The 17,848-nt window shown below is 43.5% G+C and overlaps 5 protein-coding genes across 5 annotated transcripts; all 5 read left to right on the top strand.

The window, feature by feature from the left end:
- Nucleotides 1–4,896: 4,896 nt before the first annotated feature.
- Nucleotides 4,897–5,231, top strand: PAAG_11850 (hypothetical protein; the record flags this gene model as incomplete). Its single annotated transcript, XM_015847427.1, has 2 exons — nt 4,897–5,043; nt 5,070–5,231. 2 exons carry the CDS (start codon nt 4,897–4,899, stop codon nt 5,229–5,231), a joined length of 309 nt encoding a protein of 102 aa, XP_015702915.1.
- Nucleotides 5,232–5,617: 386 nt separating this feature from the next.
- On the top strand, nt 5,618–5,884 carry PAAG_11849 (hypothetical protein; the record flags this gene model as incomplete). Its single annotated transcript, XM_015847426.1, has 1 exon — nt 5,618–5,884. The coding sequence occupies one exon, from the start codon at nt 5,618–5,620 to the stop codon at nt 5,882–5,884; it is 267 nt and encodes an 88-aa protein (XP_015702914.1).
- A 2,775-nt stretch (nt 5,885–8,659) lies between these two features.
- On the top strand, nt 8,660–8,929 carry PAAG_04351 (hypothetical protein; the record flags this gene model as incomplete). The annotated part of the gene is made up of 1 exon (XM_002793395.1): nt 8,660–8,929. The coding sequence occupies one exon, from the start codon at nt 8,660–8,662 to the stop codon at nt 8,927–8,929; it is 270 nt and encodes an 89-aa protein (XP_002793441.1).
- Nucleotides 8,930–10,227: 1,298 nt separating this feature from the next.
- PAAG_04350 (hypothetical protein) lies at nt 10,228–12,329 on the top strand (the record flags this gene model as incomplete). The annotated part of the gene is made up of 3 exons (XM_015845252.1): nt 10,228–10,891; nt 10,969–11,510; nt 11,610–12,329. 3 exons carry the CDS (start codon nt 10,228–10,230, stop codon nt 12,327–12,329), a joined length of 1,926 nt encoding a protein of 641 aa, XP_015699478.1.
- A 2,539-nt stretch (nt 12,330–14,868) lies between these two features.
- On the top strand, nt 14,869–16,006 carry PAAG_04349 (hypothetical protein; the record flags this gene model as incomplete). The annotated part of the gene is made up of 4 exons (XM_015845251.1): nt 14,869–14,963; nt 15,021–15,307; nt 15,436–15,578; nt 15,665–16,006. The coding sequence occupies 4 exons, from the start codon at nt 14,869–14,871 to the stop codon at nt 16,004–16,006; spliced, it is 867 nt and encodes a 288-aa protein (XP_015699477.1).
- Nucleotides 16,007–17,848: the final 1,842 nt, after the last annotated feature.

Genomic DNA, 17,848 nt, shown 5'->3' with positions numbered 1-17,848 from the left:
CGTGAACAGTCTCGTCTCAGCCAGTTTCACGAATGGCAGGAGTCGGAACCAACCACGACCTCGATCAACTGTCTGTCATCTTCTGTCCACTATTCAGTGAGTTGCAAGTTCGCACAGCTTTTGTGGGGGTACAGTGACGTCTTAAAGGAGACTACGCAGCGTATATCTTCCATCTTATGCTGGTAGACAGGATGCATTCCTAACGTCCAATCAGACCTATCATAAGCTGGTATTATGCAGTCTGCAAGCCTAGTCCCTGAGTACACCCGCGGTTCTTGCGTTCGTCTTCTCTCTGTAAGCGGTTCGCCGAGCATCAATATTTCTTCCCCAAAAATATTTTTACTAAAAAAAGAATTAAAAATAACCTTTATAGTGTGGTTTATGTCATAGTTATTGGCAACAAAAAAGGATCTGTATTACTATCCATGGAGGCTCTCACTAAGTGCTAGTATATCGATGTTCATGGAACCATGATGAGTATAGAGCGCACTGCTGAGTTCTGAGCTGCAAGTCAGATCTAAATGATACTAAGAAGTTAACATCCTGCACATTCTGCATCATAGCCCTCTGGGAAAAACTAGATTCCTGGATCTGAAAATGGTGTTTGCCTTTCTCAGTGGCTGCAGCTATGAACATTCATTATTCATGAGAACATTCTCACATTTTCCCGACTCAGAACAGCTCTCCATCGATAACTGGGGAAGATGTGCATCCGTTTTGATCATACAGATTCCCAAGTCACTGGAAACTCCACCAAGACTAGGCTTAATCATATATTAGTTAGTCAACTAGTTGGCTAGTGTCATGTTTGGTTATCTTACTAATTTAGGGCAATGGAACCAGATGTGTTCATTCATTCAGGAGTTGGCGACTACTGAGCCCCATAGGAACAAACGCTGAAAAACTAAACTTCAACCCGCTCCATAAACTACTGAATCCATCTGATGGTTTGAAACCAGTCTTTTTCTGTTTTCTAATTGCGAACGGTTCCAGACCCAGACCTTCAAAGTCCTGTCTTCATGATGCAGGAAATTCTGAGAAAGAGGCCCAGGTTCCCCCTATCTGAAGTGAGACTATTACTATTAGTTATCCACCGTTAGCGGAGAGTAAGGTATCATCCGCTACGGTCTACTCCTCAGTTCGGATGAACATGGCTTTTAGGAGCATCGTACGGAGTCCTCCGTGCGATGATGTTCTATTTCTAGTTCATTTCTTCTACAACCACTCGAACAAGAGCGGAAATATATCGGCTCCTCAGCCGGAAAGACATTTTCATAGGCCTGCCGATGCTCCCTCACGCAACCAATTTAACCAATCCAAATCCCACTATTGAGGGAGCATTTCAGATAAGTTACGTAGCGGGACAGAATTTCGTCCTCCATCTGTGCATACCGTTGTAATTTTTCAACACGCGCATATTCGGGAATTCATAACGAGGAGCAGAGCAAAGTGTGTCCTTCTCTGTTCCTCAGCACCCACTACGCAACACCCATCATGGACTTTTCTTAACAGGCCATTCCCTGCTCCGATCCCACCTCCCAGACTTTATGGGTTCCAATTAGACTACAGAATATCATCTCAACCAGGAGGCAACATTGGGACAAGGTCTCTCGTCCCCTTTGAATTGCCGCACAGACAATCCGGAGCTGACGGAGGAGAAAAAGAAAGGAAAGGAAAAGGAACTAAAAATGGCTTATTATGAACGACAGCAAGTGGGCAGCTGCGAAGAGTTTCCGGCTCCGCTGATCGTCCTTCAGCATTCAGGGGTGACTTTGAGTGTGGTGTTTAAGTGGAATTTGAAGACTGGTCGATATCAATGGCAACTTGGCTCTTTTGAACCAAGAAACTATTGAAAAATGGCATGGGACAATGTAGAGTTATTGCAATTGATTCCAGAACCGTTCCTGAGTTCGCCAGTGGGACTTTTGTGGTCTTTCACCTTTTTGGACAGTGGAAGAAATTTCGTTTGACAATTTTATTGGAGAATGACCGTTGGCAATGTATGTATTCACAATATTGCAATCTTGACTGAGTGGTATTTATGATCACCATAACCCCCACGAAAACAAGTGGGTCTGATCTCTGATGGATGGGATTCTTCCAGCGCAAGAGTGATTTGCAACCCAGTCAGGGGAACCAACGACTCACAGGGTGACGGGAATTTGGGTCTTGTACAGAAAGGGTCAACTAGATCTCACTTGCCTATCATGCTTCCCTGCAAGCTCATCACGGCAGTGCTGAAAGGCTGGCATTATTGCAAGCGATGATACTGCCTTGCGCAGTTGGAGAATTTATGAGACAGGCGAGATGGCACATGGTTCAATGATGACGCAGGGTGCAAGGACGAGAGTGATCAATTCGAGCAGAAAAGGTGATTTGCATGTATACTTGCTCTGCCTCAGCAGATGTCGTCACCATCTAGAGCCTTGAAGATACATTTCTACAAGGTGTTGCTGTGTTGCTTTAGCTTGCCTAATGATTTCTCTGGATTCTGTTGCCTTTGCACTGCTGCAAACTCAGATATGTAGATGTGAGATGTACATGTCATGACAAAATTTTAGTGAGCAGCAGGTGAGTAGATGACTTGCTAATAAAATTCATGAGATCCTGCAGCCAGGCAAGGCACTTTTAGCTTTTAGTTTGACTGACAACCCCACTTTTCTTTAGAGAGTTAATGAGAACTAATTGTCACGGAAGTCGGATTGTGGGGTGGTGAGTCTAATTGCTGCGGTATCCAACTAGACACACTAGATTAAATCCTTTGAGATGCAACCAGTATCGGGAGAGCAAGACTGTATTCCAAAATGATATGGTTGCTATTGAAAACAATTCAGCATTTAACATGCTGTTCATTCTCAAGATCCACCATCAGTGCTGAAGAGTGATAGTATTGTAGGGTGAAATTCTTTCTATTAATTCTTCAAGTCAACACATCTCCAAAAGATCAAAGAAGCAAAGGTTGATAATAAGATGTCATAAAATTCATAAGAATATGGTTCAACGTGGGGGAAAGACACCAGTAACTATATGTCCCAGAGAATGCAGTAAATATATATTACATTTATGCACAGTACATAATTAAATGTGCTGCGTGTGGATCACGCCGTGCTGGAAGCAAGTTGCAACTGAGAAACATATGGGTTTGTTGGACTTGTTCTGGTGTGCAAATCCCCGTCAAACACGGAAAATTTGCTCCAGGAAACATCTCCTCACAGCTTAATGCCATTGTCCTTATGGGCGGTCTTAATCTATTCTTCTGAACACCATGCAATTGTGAGCATCACGGGCCCCCATAATTTTTGAGTGTCCCTCGGGATTTTGCTGTGATGTGATTCGTCTAGATTTCTGTACATTTTCTTTCCAAACCTATCGTGTGCTCAAAAGGCAAGTTTACTGAGCACTTGGAAGAAAATACTTGTGCAGGGAAGAGATGGTCCAATTGAAATAGGAATCACAAGTTATCCGTTGAATTTCCGGGTACATTTCTGGATACAGAAAAGCAGCCCTGCTCCAACAGCCAGAGGGTTGATCAGGAAGGCCAGATTATCCCTGGCGTTGTTTCAGTCCAGAACGCACTCGAAACATCCAAACAATGAGCCGGCCCGTGCCAAGCTCACCCAAACTCACAAGGGCAGATTAAGCTAGCAAATCAAAAATGCAGCCAAGGCCGACCGACGTCGACAAACTTTTGATCTTGCATAAATTTGGGTGCTGAAAATTAATCGTCTTTTCTAGCGCAAAGATCTCCTCCGACATTCTTGGGTTTGCATTAGCGCTCGTTGGGGTGAATGGCAAATAAGAATGGGCCAGGAAAGCTCAATGTTGCCAGCACGCTCCCGACTTTTTTTGTAGAAGTTTCCCCTATCAACAAAAGTCCACCCGGAGCAGTCAGCAGCATACGCAAGCAAAAGCCCATGGAACGTAATGTGGCTTGCCGGATGAGGATTTAGTACAACACGCCAAAGCCAGAGAGCTGGATTTGGAACCTGGGGGAGATCGAAACCGTTGATTCAATGAGATGTATCCACCCAGATTTACCACTCAGTCGTGGTAAGAAGCCTCGAAAAAACGGTTTCCTGTTATTTCCTGTCAGTGTTTGGATACTGCGAAATCAATAAAATCATGGAGGGACATGGACGAAGCAAACAGATTGCTATTTGATCTGCACTTGGACTCGATTAAACCTTCTGTCTCTGATGCATAACGCTAATGCATGGTGACGGAATTCGACAACATCCATGATCAACCCTGAACTATGGTTTATTATTGTCGTTGTTTATCTGACTTTCTCTTGTGCTCATACTACAAACCCACCCCACTGCTGAATGAATCCTCTTAATCTATCCATGAAAATGCACAATGTCAACTGGGGAAGAATCTTCACAATTGCAGCGCAACGTTCTACCAAACTGCTCACAAAAACCTCGAATGGGCTATCTCTGTTTGCTGCAGGCACATAGCCGGGATTTTGCATATTGGTACTGATGAATTTTCAGGGACGCATTTACGGCTGCAATGTTACAAATATTTACTTGGAAAAAGGGATGCAGGAGCCTGGGCTTTTCTCATCCATTTCCTTTATTGGTTGCACACCGCAGATGAAGAAGCGCAAGATGAGTCCAAGGTTCCAAAGTCTGGTTGGTGGCAGCACCAATAACAATGTTGAAAAACTGATGATCACTTGCTCCTGAATCAAGGATGAACAGTGTTCCAAACATTTCACCTTGAACCAACCAATTTTGTTATATATTATCAAACAAGAATAGTGTTGAATATCATGTCCGAAAAGGGAAATCATTATATTGATATTCTGATCTCTGATCTCTACTAAATCTCTGTGGATTTCACCCGGCTTTCTATAACTGTGGAATATCTGATTTTACCCTATTTTCTTATATGGCTGATGCCGTCAAAATTATCCAGCTGGTGGAGGAGGATACGGAGCGGGATTGGCCAGCGGATATAGTTGACATTATGGAGGAATTGGAAAATGAAAGGCCGATGGGTTTTGAGTTTAAAAACCTTTCATGGTATGATCTGCACGTGTATGCCAGCATTTGGCTGACTAGCGAGCAGCAATGATCTCCCAACGTATGGACCGAAGCCGTCAAAGCAGAGAAGACTCTTTCCGGTCCATGCCTGAGGGTGGGCAGTTGATACAAGTGACCAGCGGATCGGCTTCTCAGCCTATAGCCGACCAATACAATTCCGCAAAAGGGAGTCTGTGGTAATCATCCCCTCCAAATCGGCGATACTGACTCTAACATAGATCAACTGCCAAGTCTACGACAGATGGGATTTATCGCACCATTCTGCAATCCCTGTATGATGCCTATTCCTCTCCCTGGGCTTAGCTGATCAGGGGACAGATCAAACACGAGATGGTAACGGGCATGGCTCAAATATTAATAGGGGGTATGGTAGACCTCTTGCTGGAGGGAACCAATCACACCTCCATGCACATTATTCCTCAACAAGACATAATCAAGAGAGACCAGCTGGAATGAATCCACGACCGCACCATCCACGGAAAATAGGGGTGAGACTGTCTCTGTCTTTAATCATACACTTGGTATTGCTAAGTCTACCGATAAGAGTGTGAAGGATATGTTCACTAATGCACCGGCCCGACAGCATCTTGGAATTACCCGAGATATTTAGAACAGCAGCCCAGAATAGCCGGCTCTGGAAATGGGAAAGAAGTCAAGAACTGGAGACGACAGGATGTTTAGCTAAGGGTGATGCTCAGGACCGTTTCCCTCACGATCTGGTGTGGTCACAACGAGGTATACCGTCTCATCAGTATCTCTGGAATGGAGCTTACTATGTCATCCTAGACCTGGAAATATACGCTAGCAACTCTGACGTATACCTCTCTGTATAGACAATATGTTAGCTAAAACTATTGAAGGGAAGAATAATGCAATAATGAGCCTGCTCACCTCCATGGCCCAAAAAAAAGCCTATAATGGAGGACCTCCCTTGTTGTGGATGAGATCCGAAAATCTCGTGAGCTTTCCAGCTGGATGACTAATTGTATTAGTTAGTTAACTAGGTTAGTTAACTAACTAACCAACTACTAACTAGTTAGTTATCAGAGGTTGATCTCTAAAAAGCCACACCTCAAGCATCAGAACAACAACACTGACTGCCCTTCAAATTTGGAAAAGTCCACAGCCCAAACCCTGTATTTTCTGTGTAGAATATACCCCCTTTTTCAACCTGCAGGTCGGGAAAGACAAGATAGGAAAACTGCAATGAAGAAAGGTTTGAGTGGTAACTAATCGTCACTTAGAGGATGGATTCGCTTACAGCTTGTCGCTCATAATACTCATATATATACTTAGGGAACTATACAATAGGGCGGAATATTGTCATCTGTGGCACGTATACTGGCAGAGGAGATCTAAAGTTTATTTTCCAGAAACTGGGTAATTGTAATCTTGCCATATAAAATAGGAATGTTTTAGCTGCCGTCTCGCTACACAGTCATTCAGTGGATGAAGCATGTAGAGGACATGGAACATACCTGGTGTATTAATCATCGGATCTTCACCAAGTGTTGGCAATGAGGCCAAGAGTTCGGTTTCCAGAAACTGAAGTTGTGTAAAGGAGTTCACTTGTCTTATCATAGATCCGGAGAATATGATAACTCGACATGGTGGTGACTTTTGCTTCGTGAACATTAGTTACACTCAACTCCAACCTTCCCTACAAGGTCTCATTTCAAGTCCAAACATCTCCTCTACTCAGGCAGCCAAACCAAGATCGGGTGCATATCAGTGCGTCGAGCCCCCTTCAGCACACCTCAACGCTGAACAACTGTGCAGCGGCTGAGAACCGTTACTCAGTCTGGTCAGAGTTCTGGTTTAACAGAAAGCCCTGAGCTTCTCTCATTTCCCCTATCGCGACCCAAACCTCGAAACAGTCCTGTCCGCGGAGGGGCAGAAGAGATCCATCTATTATCGGAGGGTATAAAACGGATTAGATAAGCCGATATATTAGGGCAGATAATGTACGAAATAGGAAGACGGTGAATCCAAAATAGGTAACGTGATCAACCACCCAACGCCCGTTTACACCCAACGCCCGCTCAAATCTTCATTTTTCATTCATCTTTAACCACCCACAACATGCACCATGAAGCAGTTATACAAGCCGCGATTGATGATTTGAATGCGCAATTAATGTCTAATTACACTGAGACTGCTAAAAAAATATGGAATCAGCTGATATACATTGTCAAGGCGTTATAGAGGTGTTCAAATGTCAAGAAAGGAAGCAAGCTCTATCCACTGCAAAGCCCTCACTGATTCACAAGAAAAATGGCTCCTTTTTCATATCAATCAATTGGCAGATCGTGGTTTCCTTTGTATGCCCCAAATCCTTCATAATCTTGTTGTTGAGATTCTAAAAGCACCTATTGGAGTCAACTGGGTGGCTCAGTTCTGCAAGCACCACAAGGATGTGATCAAGTCACTCTACCTGTGAAATATCAATCAAAAACACAAGATTGCAGACAATTCTGCATACTTCAAGCATTATTTTGATCTTGTAATAGATTTCTTTCTTATACTATATTTTAAATTCTCATCTTGCTAATTTATCTTAATTTTTCAGCTGCAGGCAAAAATCATGAAATGCAACCTTGAATCTGCAAATATCTACAACTTTGATGAGAAAGAATTTCTATTAGGATTCATTCACACCCTCAAATGTATTGTATTGATTAATTCACTCAAATCAGGCTGTATGATAGGTGCCAGCCAGGATGGCAGTTGAGAATTCATAACACTACTTGCCTCAATTTGTGCAGATGGAACTTCACTCCCACCTGCTCTCATATATCAAGGAGAATCAAGAGATATGCAAGATACTTGACTTGAAGATTTTGATAGTGAAAAGGATCAGACCTACTTCACTGCTTCAGAAAATGAGTGAAGCAATGATGAATATGAGTTAATGTGATTAAAGAAGATCTTTGAACCTCTTACAAAAAAGAAGGCAGGTCACAGATATAGACTTCTTATATTGAATGACCACTCATCCCATGTTAATATGGCATTCATCAATTACACAGATCAGAATCAAATTCTACTCACTGTCTTTTCTCCCCATTCTACACACTGATTACAGTCACTAGATGTTGGGATATTTGGACCATTGAGTAAATCATATTTCAAACAACTGAATGAATGAATGAGAACTGGAATGGGATTCATACACACTACAAAGAGGTCTTTTTGACAGCTTTTTGACACTGTGTGGAAGGAGGCAGTTACATCTTCAAATATTGAAGCTGCATTTGCTGCTACTGGCCTACATCCATTCAATCCAGAACACATTCTTAAAAAGCTTCAAATACAACCTTGCATCCCCCCAGATGCAATATATCAATCAAGAACATCTACTTCTATTGTTGGTCTGTGAAAATTGATGAAGCAAGTCAAGCAACAGCAGCATCAAATATCTAATGATCTCAACCAGATGATCTGTGCAGGGGAAAATCTTGCTCTTGATAAAGAGATTCTTCTAATAGAGAACAGGCAACTACAGCAAGCTCTTAATCAAGAGAGAAGATGTTGCAAGTGTGGCAGGGCAATGAGGTTGCTAGATTCTTCAAATCCATCATTGGCACAGTTCTTTTTCACTGGCAAAGATGCAGAGCATCCGCGAGCAGATGACTGCCGCAGAGGCCACCAAAAAGGATGAACAGGCCTGTAAGGAGGATGCCAAGTTGCAACACACTATTCTTAAGAAGCAGAAGAAGGCAGATATCATGTCACAGCAGATGGAGTGGAAGACAGCTCACCAGGCAGCAAAGAAGCAAAAGAAGATGGATAAGGCCACAAGAGCCGCTCAACAACAGATTGACAAGGAGCTTAGAGATGAGAAAAAGACTCAGGAGCAAAAAGAAAAGAAAGAATGAGCTGCTGTACAGCTACAATCATGATTGAATAAGAAGATGATTGAAGAATTCAAAAATCACCTTTCTAATCAGGAAAGTAGACCCTTGATTTCACAAAGAGTGGCTAAATCACATTTTCAGAACCCTGCCAGAGTGCCTGTGAATCCACTGCCTGAGTGATCTGGCAATATTGCAATCTCTACTGATTTAATGACTGCTTGCTCACTGAATCTGCCTCCATCCAGGATTTCACATTCCAGGCAAGTTATTAAGCCAAACAAACGTCTACAGAATTAGCTATATATTTTTATATGTAATTTTCTATATATATTTTCATCATATAATATATCATCTTGAAATCTAATTGCGTTGTTGAAATAACGTTGAAAATATTTCATCATAGTGATGGCGAAATGGCGGGCGTTGGGTGTAAACGGGCGTTGGGTGGTGGATTACGTTAATCCTCCGTGAGGCAGAATAATCGTAACGAATTTCTTCCTCTATCCGAGAACAGAGGATTTCCACCCCCTTTTTATAGAGGTGGGAGATGACTGATATCCTTATGCTCATGCCGCTCATTTTATATACAAATCTAGCCCAAAAGGGCAAACAAAGACATAGCAATAGGAAAAATATCCCTTAATAGGAGAACTATCGATAACATGCATATTTTTGAGGTGGAAGCAGCTGGTAAGCCGCATGCAAACGCAGCACGTTGGAACCAATGATACGGTCCGCCACAGGCGCTAGATATCTGCCGCGCGCGGTATGTCTCACCCGTCTTACAGAGGGTGTTTTGACTGAGCCCTCTCAGTCCCTCATTTCTCCCTCTCCCTCTCTCTCACAGAGGAAGACTCGGATCAAGAGTTAGGTGAGGTCAAGAACTCAACCTCTGAATTCGCTCTCCTACGTAGTAAGCGCAATAGAAGTCGTTGGTTCCCGCTTCAGCCTTTCTTCTTGGCGTTAACTAACTAGTTACAACGTGAGACCAAGGCGACCCACAACCAACATCAATCGGCACCAATGCCCAATCTCCCTTCGTAACATGACCGGTCCTCCCGCCCCTACAGTCTTCACCTAACAAGATAACAAGAGTATCCCTTTTTTTTTTTTTTTTTTTTGGGGGGGGGGGGGAATTTACAGATTATCGCCGGTGAGAGTGACACCAGTTTGGGAATTGCCAATAATGCCATTGGCTGAGACCAGAGCTCATGGGAATTGTTGAGAACGACAGCGACAGCGACGGAATCAGAACCAGAATCATAACCCACTATAGTTGTGCTGAGGTATTGACATACGACTCTACATTTGTCATCATCATGGAGAAAGAGATTGCAAAATTGAGACAGCAACTTCAAGAAGAGCATCGCCGACGCGAGCTGGCCGAATCGGCTGCAGAATCATCACGGCGGCAAGCTTTACAGGATTATTTGCAAGCTTGCCACTCGCTCAGCCTTGCCATTCAGGTGGTCACTGACCGTTCAATGACCACACAAGGTGATACTACCAAACCAGCCGGCAGGCTCTTCCCGCAGCGAACTATCCCATGGGACAGCTCCGCGACCCAACAGGAAGAAATCTGGAACCAAGTCTCGATTAGTAGTGATTTTCACTCTCGAGGCGTCTTTCCATCTGCACACCAGCTTGAATACGAGCGATCATTGATCGCTCCAATCAGTGGAGAGATTGAACTTCGGAATTACGAACGGGACACGGTGGAGAATACTGTTCAGAAGCTGGTGAATGCAGTATACGACGACGAGCTGCTGCGAAACCAACTTGGACTTCGAGGAACGGTGACATTTGGGAGCCACACGAACCTTGGGCAGACTAACAATAGCTCGATTAACGAATCGATGGAGCAGATGTCGATCAGTGAAGACAATTCAGACGATGCTGATACGGTAGCGCAAAAAAGGCGCAAGGGAAAAATCTCAGCACATGATCGACACCATATGCAGTCACGAAGTCCCAAAGGCCCCCGTAAAGCAAGAGGAAGGGCTATCGAGCAGACCAATTTTGCATATACAGGACTTCTGACGGCCGAAACATTCCTACAGTCGCAATAGAGTACAAAGCGCCACACAAGCTGAGCCGGGATGAGATTGTGACAGGGTTGGACTCCGAGATCCAACCGGAGCGGGACGTGATAAACAAAGAAGGTGATAACTTTGCATTTACATCGAAATCTTTAGTTGCTGCGGTCATTACCCAGCTCTTCTCATACATGATCGGCAAGGGAATCCAATATGGATATGTGTGTACTGGAGAAGTCTTTATCTTCCTCCATATATCGGATGATCCTACTGTCGTCTACTATTCTGTGTCGGTGCCAAATATTGACTTCCAAGAGGATGATGAGAATCGGTTCCATCGCTCGGCTGTTGCACAAGTCTTCGCCTTCATCATCCGCGCCCTTCTCAAGGAACCACCGCCCCAGTCATGGCATGAGAAGACCTTGACCTTGGACATATGGGAGGTGGAATATATTAACGTTTTGAAGAATATCCCCAGACAGTTCGCAAACATCACTCTCCTTCCCCTTATAAACCTCAACATTGGCGGGGCTTTAAACGCTCGCCGATTCGAACGCGCTCTCGCTGTCAGCCATTAGTCACCAGTATTGTGCAGGACGGCGACGACGAAAGAGGACGGCACTCCTCCCTCTCCAACCCTAAGCCGAGCTCTCTGCTCTCATAAGTGCTCAGCAGCATCCGCAGGCAACACAGAGGGAAATTCAAAAAGCAAGCGCGGACAATGCAAGGAAGGCGGTCAGAAGACACAGCGCCCGCTGCAGAGTATAGATGACCGGTCGTTTTGCACTCAACAATGCCTCTTAGGATTGGCGTATGGTGGTGCAATGGATTCTGAATGTCCCAATTCCGATGATCATGGAATGGAGCATATCAGCCGAACAGACTTCCTCCATCTTGTTCGTTCACAGCTGGCCCAGGACCGTGGACCAGAGGCGGATTGCAGGCCGCTTTACTTATCTGGTTCACGTGGGGCATTATTTAAAGTACGATTATCCTCGCATGGTTATACGCTAGTTGCCAAGGATGTAGAGAGATGTGACCGTAGTCTTCTGCAACGCGAAAACAAATTGTACAATCGACTTCGCACCATCCAGGGAGGCCACATCCCAGTATGCCTCGGCCTCACAGATCTGGATATACCATACTACTACGACTCTGGCATATATGTTTCCATTCTATTGCTAGGCTGGGCTGGACAGCCGTTGTTGGAGTGCATCGACCAGGATAACAAGGAGCGCCTCCAAAACAAAGTGGCTATAGCCTTCACTGCGTTACACCGTTTGCATGTCCTACATCATGACGCAGAGCTGCGTAACATTGTATACGAACTGAAAGATCGTCTTATGATAGTTGATTTCGAACGAGCAGAGTTCCGAGGTCGTTAGCCTCTACAATCGGTCGATTTAAATCCGTCAAGCAGAAAGAGAAACCGTATGGGGACCAAGATAGAGGGACATGGGATAAATAATGTTGAAAGAGAGCTGCAATCGGTCATCAAATGCGTCTCAAGATATGTTGGATAATTAGTCTATAGCACTAAGCATCAGATTAGAAAGAGAGGTATGTCTGAGCAGGATACAACACAATTTTAAAATTGTGGAGCTGGCGTGCTGTCAGTTCATGGTTTTTCCGCTCATATCTCCGCCTTTCCTCTTTAATACGTTGAATAAATGTGTCAACCTGTAATGGTTCCACTGCCATCGTTCTTGTTAACCAACAGTGGGCGTTGCAAAATGAGCAAAAATGGGAGGGCGTGGGCAAATATATAACACAATGTGACCTATCTTTTTGATACGAGAAACCAATCAGGCTAGTGTCCATTTGCTCATCTTTGCTCATCTCTGCCCATTTTTGTCCAACATTCCCAGGATAATTAAACTGCATATTTAGCGCCGATCAAAATATAATCCTGCTACGGCACGTTAAGAAGAGAGACGTTTACGCAATGTGAGTCCACACGAACCACCCTCTGCGGCGACTACCAGCTGGCTGGCGACCAGTCTTGCCGCCGCAGTGAGAAGTTCTTTGCAATTCCAGGACTGCATCTGTTGAATCTAGCAGTGTTATAGTTCCTCTCTATAGCATGTCAAGATGTCAAGATATAAAATGCATCCTCGTTGCTCCTTGCCGACTTTTGACCGATCGTGTCAATCCTTAGCTCTGTTTTACTGTGTTTTATTTGCGATTCCTGCAAGACAGCCTTATATTAGCTTAGCAAACTTTTCTTAGGAGGTGAGAACGCCCTCCCTATCGTTGGTCCTGACAGTCATTTATTCTATCGATCTTCATTTTATTGAACTAGTACTTGTTGAAACAGCTTTTCTTATCTGGACATATCCAAATCCAGGAAAGGGAAGAAGTTCAACTGTCAAAAAGTTAGTCAGTGCTTTCTGGGCTGTCCCGGTCACTAATGCACATAAGTGAGATACACCATGGGATCATATTTCTTTCATGGTAAGGCAAGATGAGGCAGCAATTTTACTTCTATGTCAAGCTTTCTCACAGTCTTGTGCGGCTCCCTCACAGTCAAGGAATAAAACTATTGTAATTATTATAATCTGATTCATGACAGGTCAACCATTATAGTGGAAACTTGCTACAAACTAAAGTACATACAATTCATTAGTCACCAATGCAGATGCCCCTGCAGCATGAATATGCTAGGGCGAAAAGTGTACAATTGTCAAGTTATGGTCATCTAGAAAGCAACGCTTAAAAAAAAGAAAAAAGAAAAAAAAAGACCAACAAAATAGATCAATCAAGTCGAACACACAGGACAGAAAATGAAATTCAGATAAATTAATATTCAATCCAAGAGACACACGAGTCCTAAGTCTTCAATTAGGCAATGGAGCTGGGATTGAAGGGGAGCTTTGCTTGCTCCACACCGCTCCCGCCGGTCCGAAGTACGAGAGTGACTGGAGGTTATATTAGGGGTCTAACATTCAACCATATAGGTGATGCTCACATCGAGAAACTGAAGGCTCGAGCAACTCATTTCTTCACTGGGAAATGCACGCTCTTTCCCACGCCCTGCGAGTTAAGACAGACTCCATTGAAGTGATCTCTTGGGTCATCGCTCGGGTGTTCACCCGCTCAGTTTTGGAAAGTGAATGAGTTGAGGCTCACAACCTAGCACAGATCTCATTTGTATCGTCAGGCAAAGGGCCTGCGTATTCCATGACACGGAGAAAGTGAAGGCAAATTCAAAGGAAGGTTGACCGTGGATCTACAAGTGATTGCTGATGGCAAGAGGGCACTCGAATATCATCGCAAAATGGGCACAGCCAGCCTTATATATAACTCTTATATATAATTTCTGGCTTCGCCTCCTTTTCCTAAAGCTTGCTGTGGAGAAACGCCGCAGAGGTACAAAGGCGCCAAGTAGTTTCACCTCCAGAGCACTTGGTAGGCTTGGGAGGTGGTGAGATACTTGCTCATGGAGACATTTTTTTTGTCTCATCCGAGTGTACCCTGTTCCAATTTGGAAGACCGACCAGGGAATGCCAATCATGTAGTTAATGCAAAAAAAAAAAAAAGAGTGCAGCTGGTGCGTCTAACTGCCTCGCCTGGAAAATGGAAACAACCACTTCATATACACATATTTAACTAAACATCAATGTTAGCTGGGCGCTAGGGAAAGATCCCGGTGCAATAGGACCGTCTTCCTCCATACGCAACCGTGTGTGCCCCAAGAAATGGATCTCGGTACCTCCTCGTCAGCAAGGTTAGTTGCCGTCAACCTAAATACCTACCAAAATAACCGAACAAGGCACTGTCGATATTTTGTCCGATGAATTGTAGCTTTGGGAATCTGCACTTTTATTAAGTTTCCCAGAGCAGTAACAACATCTTACTATAGTGATATCTGCTTATTGTTGCCGGAGGATCTCTATTTCCCTTATATCTTGGTGTCTGCTAACCATGTCTGCCCTCTTTCAACTCGGTCAGATCCTTAGGGGCCAGATCGGTTCGTATACCATTATCAAACGGCTTCAAGAATCTGTTTGGCTCGCGACGTATGAGGCTCCTCCAGGGTTCTCCCGATAATAGTTACACTAATTCTGTCAGCATAGATCTCAAAGCAAGCAAACGGTGATAGTTAAAAGCGTTTGTCACTTTCGCCTTCAGAATGAACGCGATGTGCTCAAAAGTTTCCAATCTCGCTCTCCCTTTGTACGCCCGTTGATAGATGAGATTGCGGACCCCTCAGACCCACCGGCTATTGTTCTAAAATACGCAGCCGACCATCTTCTGAATGCTTCAGTCTCAAGAAAACTCACGAGCCCAGAGATCAAGTATGTTGCCAGAAGAATCCTAGAGGCGTTCAGAATGTTACATGAAGATGGCTTTGTGCATACAGGTAGGTGGTATATATGCTGAATCAGCAGGAACCGTGCTTCCGTAGTCTGCTAATTGCACATCAGAGAAGCGGATATCTCCAGGCCCATAGTTGACAAGAACATTGTCTGGTTTTACATCTGGGATAAGTTTTAAAGCCAATAGCGCATTTTTCACACGGAGGATATGCTAAGGACGGTGATCTCATAGGTGCACCTATCTGGCGAAGCCCTGAACCACAGCTGCAAATCGGCTGGGGAACACCTACAGACATATGGTCTTTTGGTAGCTTGGTATGTACAATCCCTACTTTTATTTCTGAAGGCACAAGCGGTGTCTGCTATTTACCCGACGCTGATGGGATTTATTCATACCCCAGATCATCACTCTGGTCTACGGCGACAATTTCTTCCTGTTCGAACCAGATGTTCCTGCCGGCCATGAAGACTACGAACTGAGAATTCTAACAAGACAATGCCAATTCTTTGGCCCGTTCCCTGTGACATATCAAGGCATTTCGAGCCTTGAAACCCTAGCGATCCTGACATACATAATGCGGAGTTTACCGCCTGAAAAGTATAAACCCTTCAAGCGAATTACAGAAAAGGAAGTTTCGAAGGTAGACAGAGATTTTATTCTCAAAATCATGAAACTTGATCCAAGGGACAGGCCTTCAGCTAGAGAGCTCCTGGAAGATGAATGGTTCAATATTGAAACTTGAATAGAAACATTTCCCCTGCTTGAATTTTAATATCACATTTGAAAAAGATCTTGGGTTTCGACCATGGATGCCATATTCAGGCTGGTGCAGGTAAAATAATAGCTAGAGCTGAGCAATATTGTGGACATTGTCTCTTCTACATCGCCAGAGCACTCCATTCTGAACTTTTGATTTGAAAACCGTGTCTTCCAAGTTTTCTCTCGCCGCCCGCGGCTTCGATCATCCAGAGCCTATGAGGAGCCTGTCGAGATATTACTATCTACAGTGGAATTTGCATGTTAATCCGAGCAATCGCTTTATCGACATAACCATAGAAGGCTGGACAAAATGAATGCATCGACACTCTAGTCCAAACCAGCACGGCTCGCGGTCAACTGTTGGTCGGGATATGGTGCTCGGAGTTTGTAGCCGATAGTGGGTCCTTCGATGGTCTTTTGCGCTTATTCCATGGCTGAGGAAGACCTCTATGTTGAAAGAAAATTGTTGAGAGGGAAGCAGGGTGAGCGATATGTTGTCAGCTCAATGGGAAATTGAAGGAACTGAGTCAAAAGATGCTAGCATATATAAAAAAAATTTAGTATATGAATGAAAGTAAGATGTTTGGGAGATTTTATAATAAAGTCACTCCTATAAGCATGGGTTGTCTCCAATATCGATTCATCCTTACATCTCAAACACATACAGATTGTTTTTCAAACCCTAATCACATAAACACACTAAACCATATATGGATAGTTGTAAAAGAAACCGTTTTGTATGAAACGAGTAAACCTCTATTAATGCCCAGTGTTGTATAGTACAGGCATTTCTAGAAGGTTTCAGTGCAAACTCATCAAAGAGAGTAACAAGCCTGTTAATTTTGCAAGTTGCCGTCTGTATCCTGCAGTTGGTCGCTGTTGAGAGTCAAGGTAAACCCAGATCAACCAAGCTCTACGGTACCAGTCCTGGTCACGCAGAGCCCACCCCTTACGATATCAACCCGGATCCCAAGGACACCCCATGCTCCTTGTTTCAACGGAACTGAGACGCTGCTACGCTTGATATCTAGGTATCCTGCCGTTGAATATAGGGTTCCAACTTAATAGTACATTCTGTCATTGGACAATCAAAACAAAGGAATTATTCAAGCTATATGCGGAAGTAATACATCCACTGTGGCTGATGAAAGACAATATCGGATAGATATGCAAAAGAGAGAAAACATTCAACAACTAGAAAAACCTCTTGCAAAAATATAAGAGTTTACAAGGTCGAAGGCACAAGTATCAACAAGATACTCCCTCTGAGTGCTTCAAAATGCTTTGGTTCTCGAGGCGGTCCACAGCTGGAGTGTTGACGTTTAGCACGGCAAACGCGGGCTCCTGATGCAGCTACCGCAAGAGCAGAAATTCGCCAAAGCACGATCTCAGCGCCCCGAGGTAAATGGAGAAATCCAGGCAAGCAGATGAAAAGCACCATAGGCGAGTGTCCCAGCGAAACTGAACGGAAAAAATACGGCCAGACTGTCCTTGTTACGGGTGAAAAAAGGAACTACTAGTCTGATCTCCCAATGCGGAAAACAAACAGTGTTAGTACTGGAAATAGTAACCATAGACAAAGACGAGAAACTAGAAGTATCATTCAATCTCACAGATAATCACTTTATGTTGTCAAAGAGTTTATTTTATTTTTTATATATTTTTAATTATTATTATATATTTTGAATACTAAAATTTAATTTTTTACAAAATATTAAATAAATTATTATTAAATCAATTATAAAAATTAAATATATTATTATGATTAAAGTTTTAAATAAATAAATTAAAAAAATAAAATTATATAATATTTAAATATTTTATA

This window comes from Paracoccidioides lutzii, assembly GCF_000150705.2.
Source record: "Paracoccidioides lutzii Pb01 unplaced genomic scaffold supercont2.11, whole genome shotgun sequence".
In the NCBI taxonomy this organism is placed as follows: Eukaryota; Fungi; Ascomycota; class Eurotiomycetes; order Onygenales; family Ajellomycetaceae; genus Paracoccidioides; species Paracoccidioides lutzii.
Note: the sequence above shows the minus strand (reverse complement) of the source record. Positions and strands in the feature narration are given on the sequence as shown.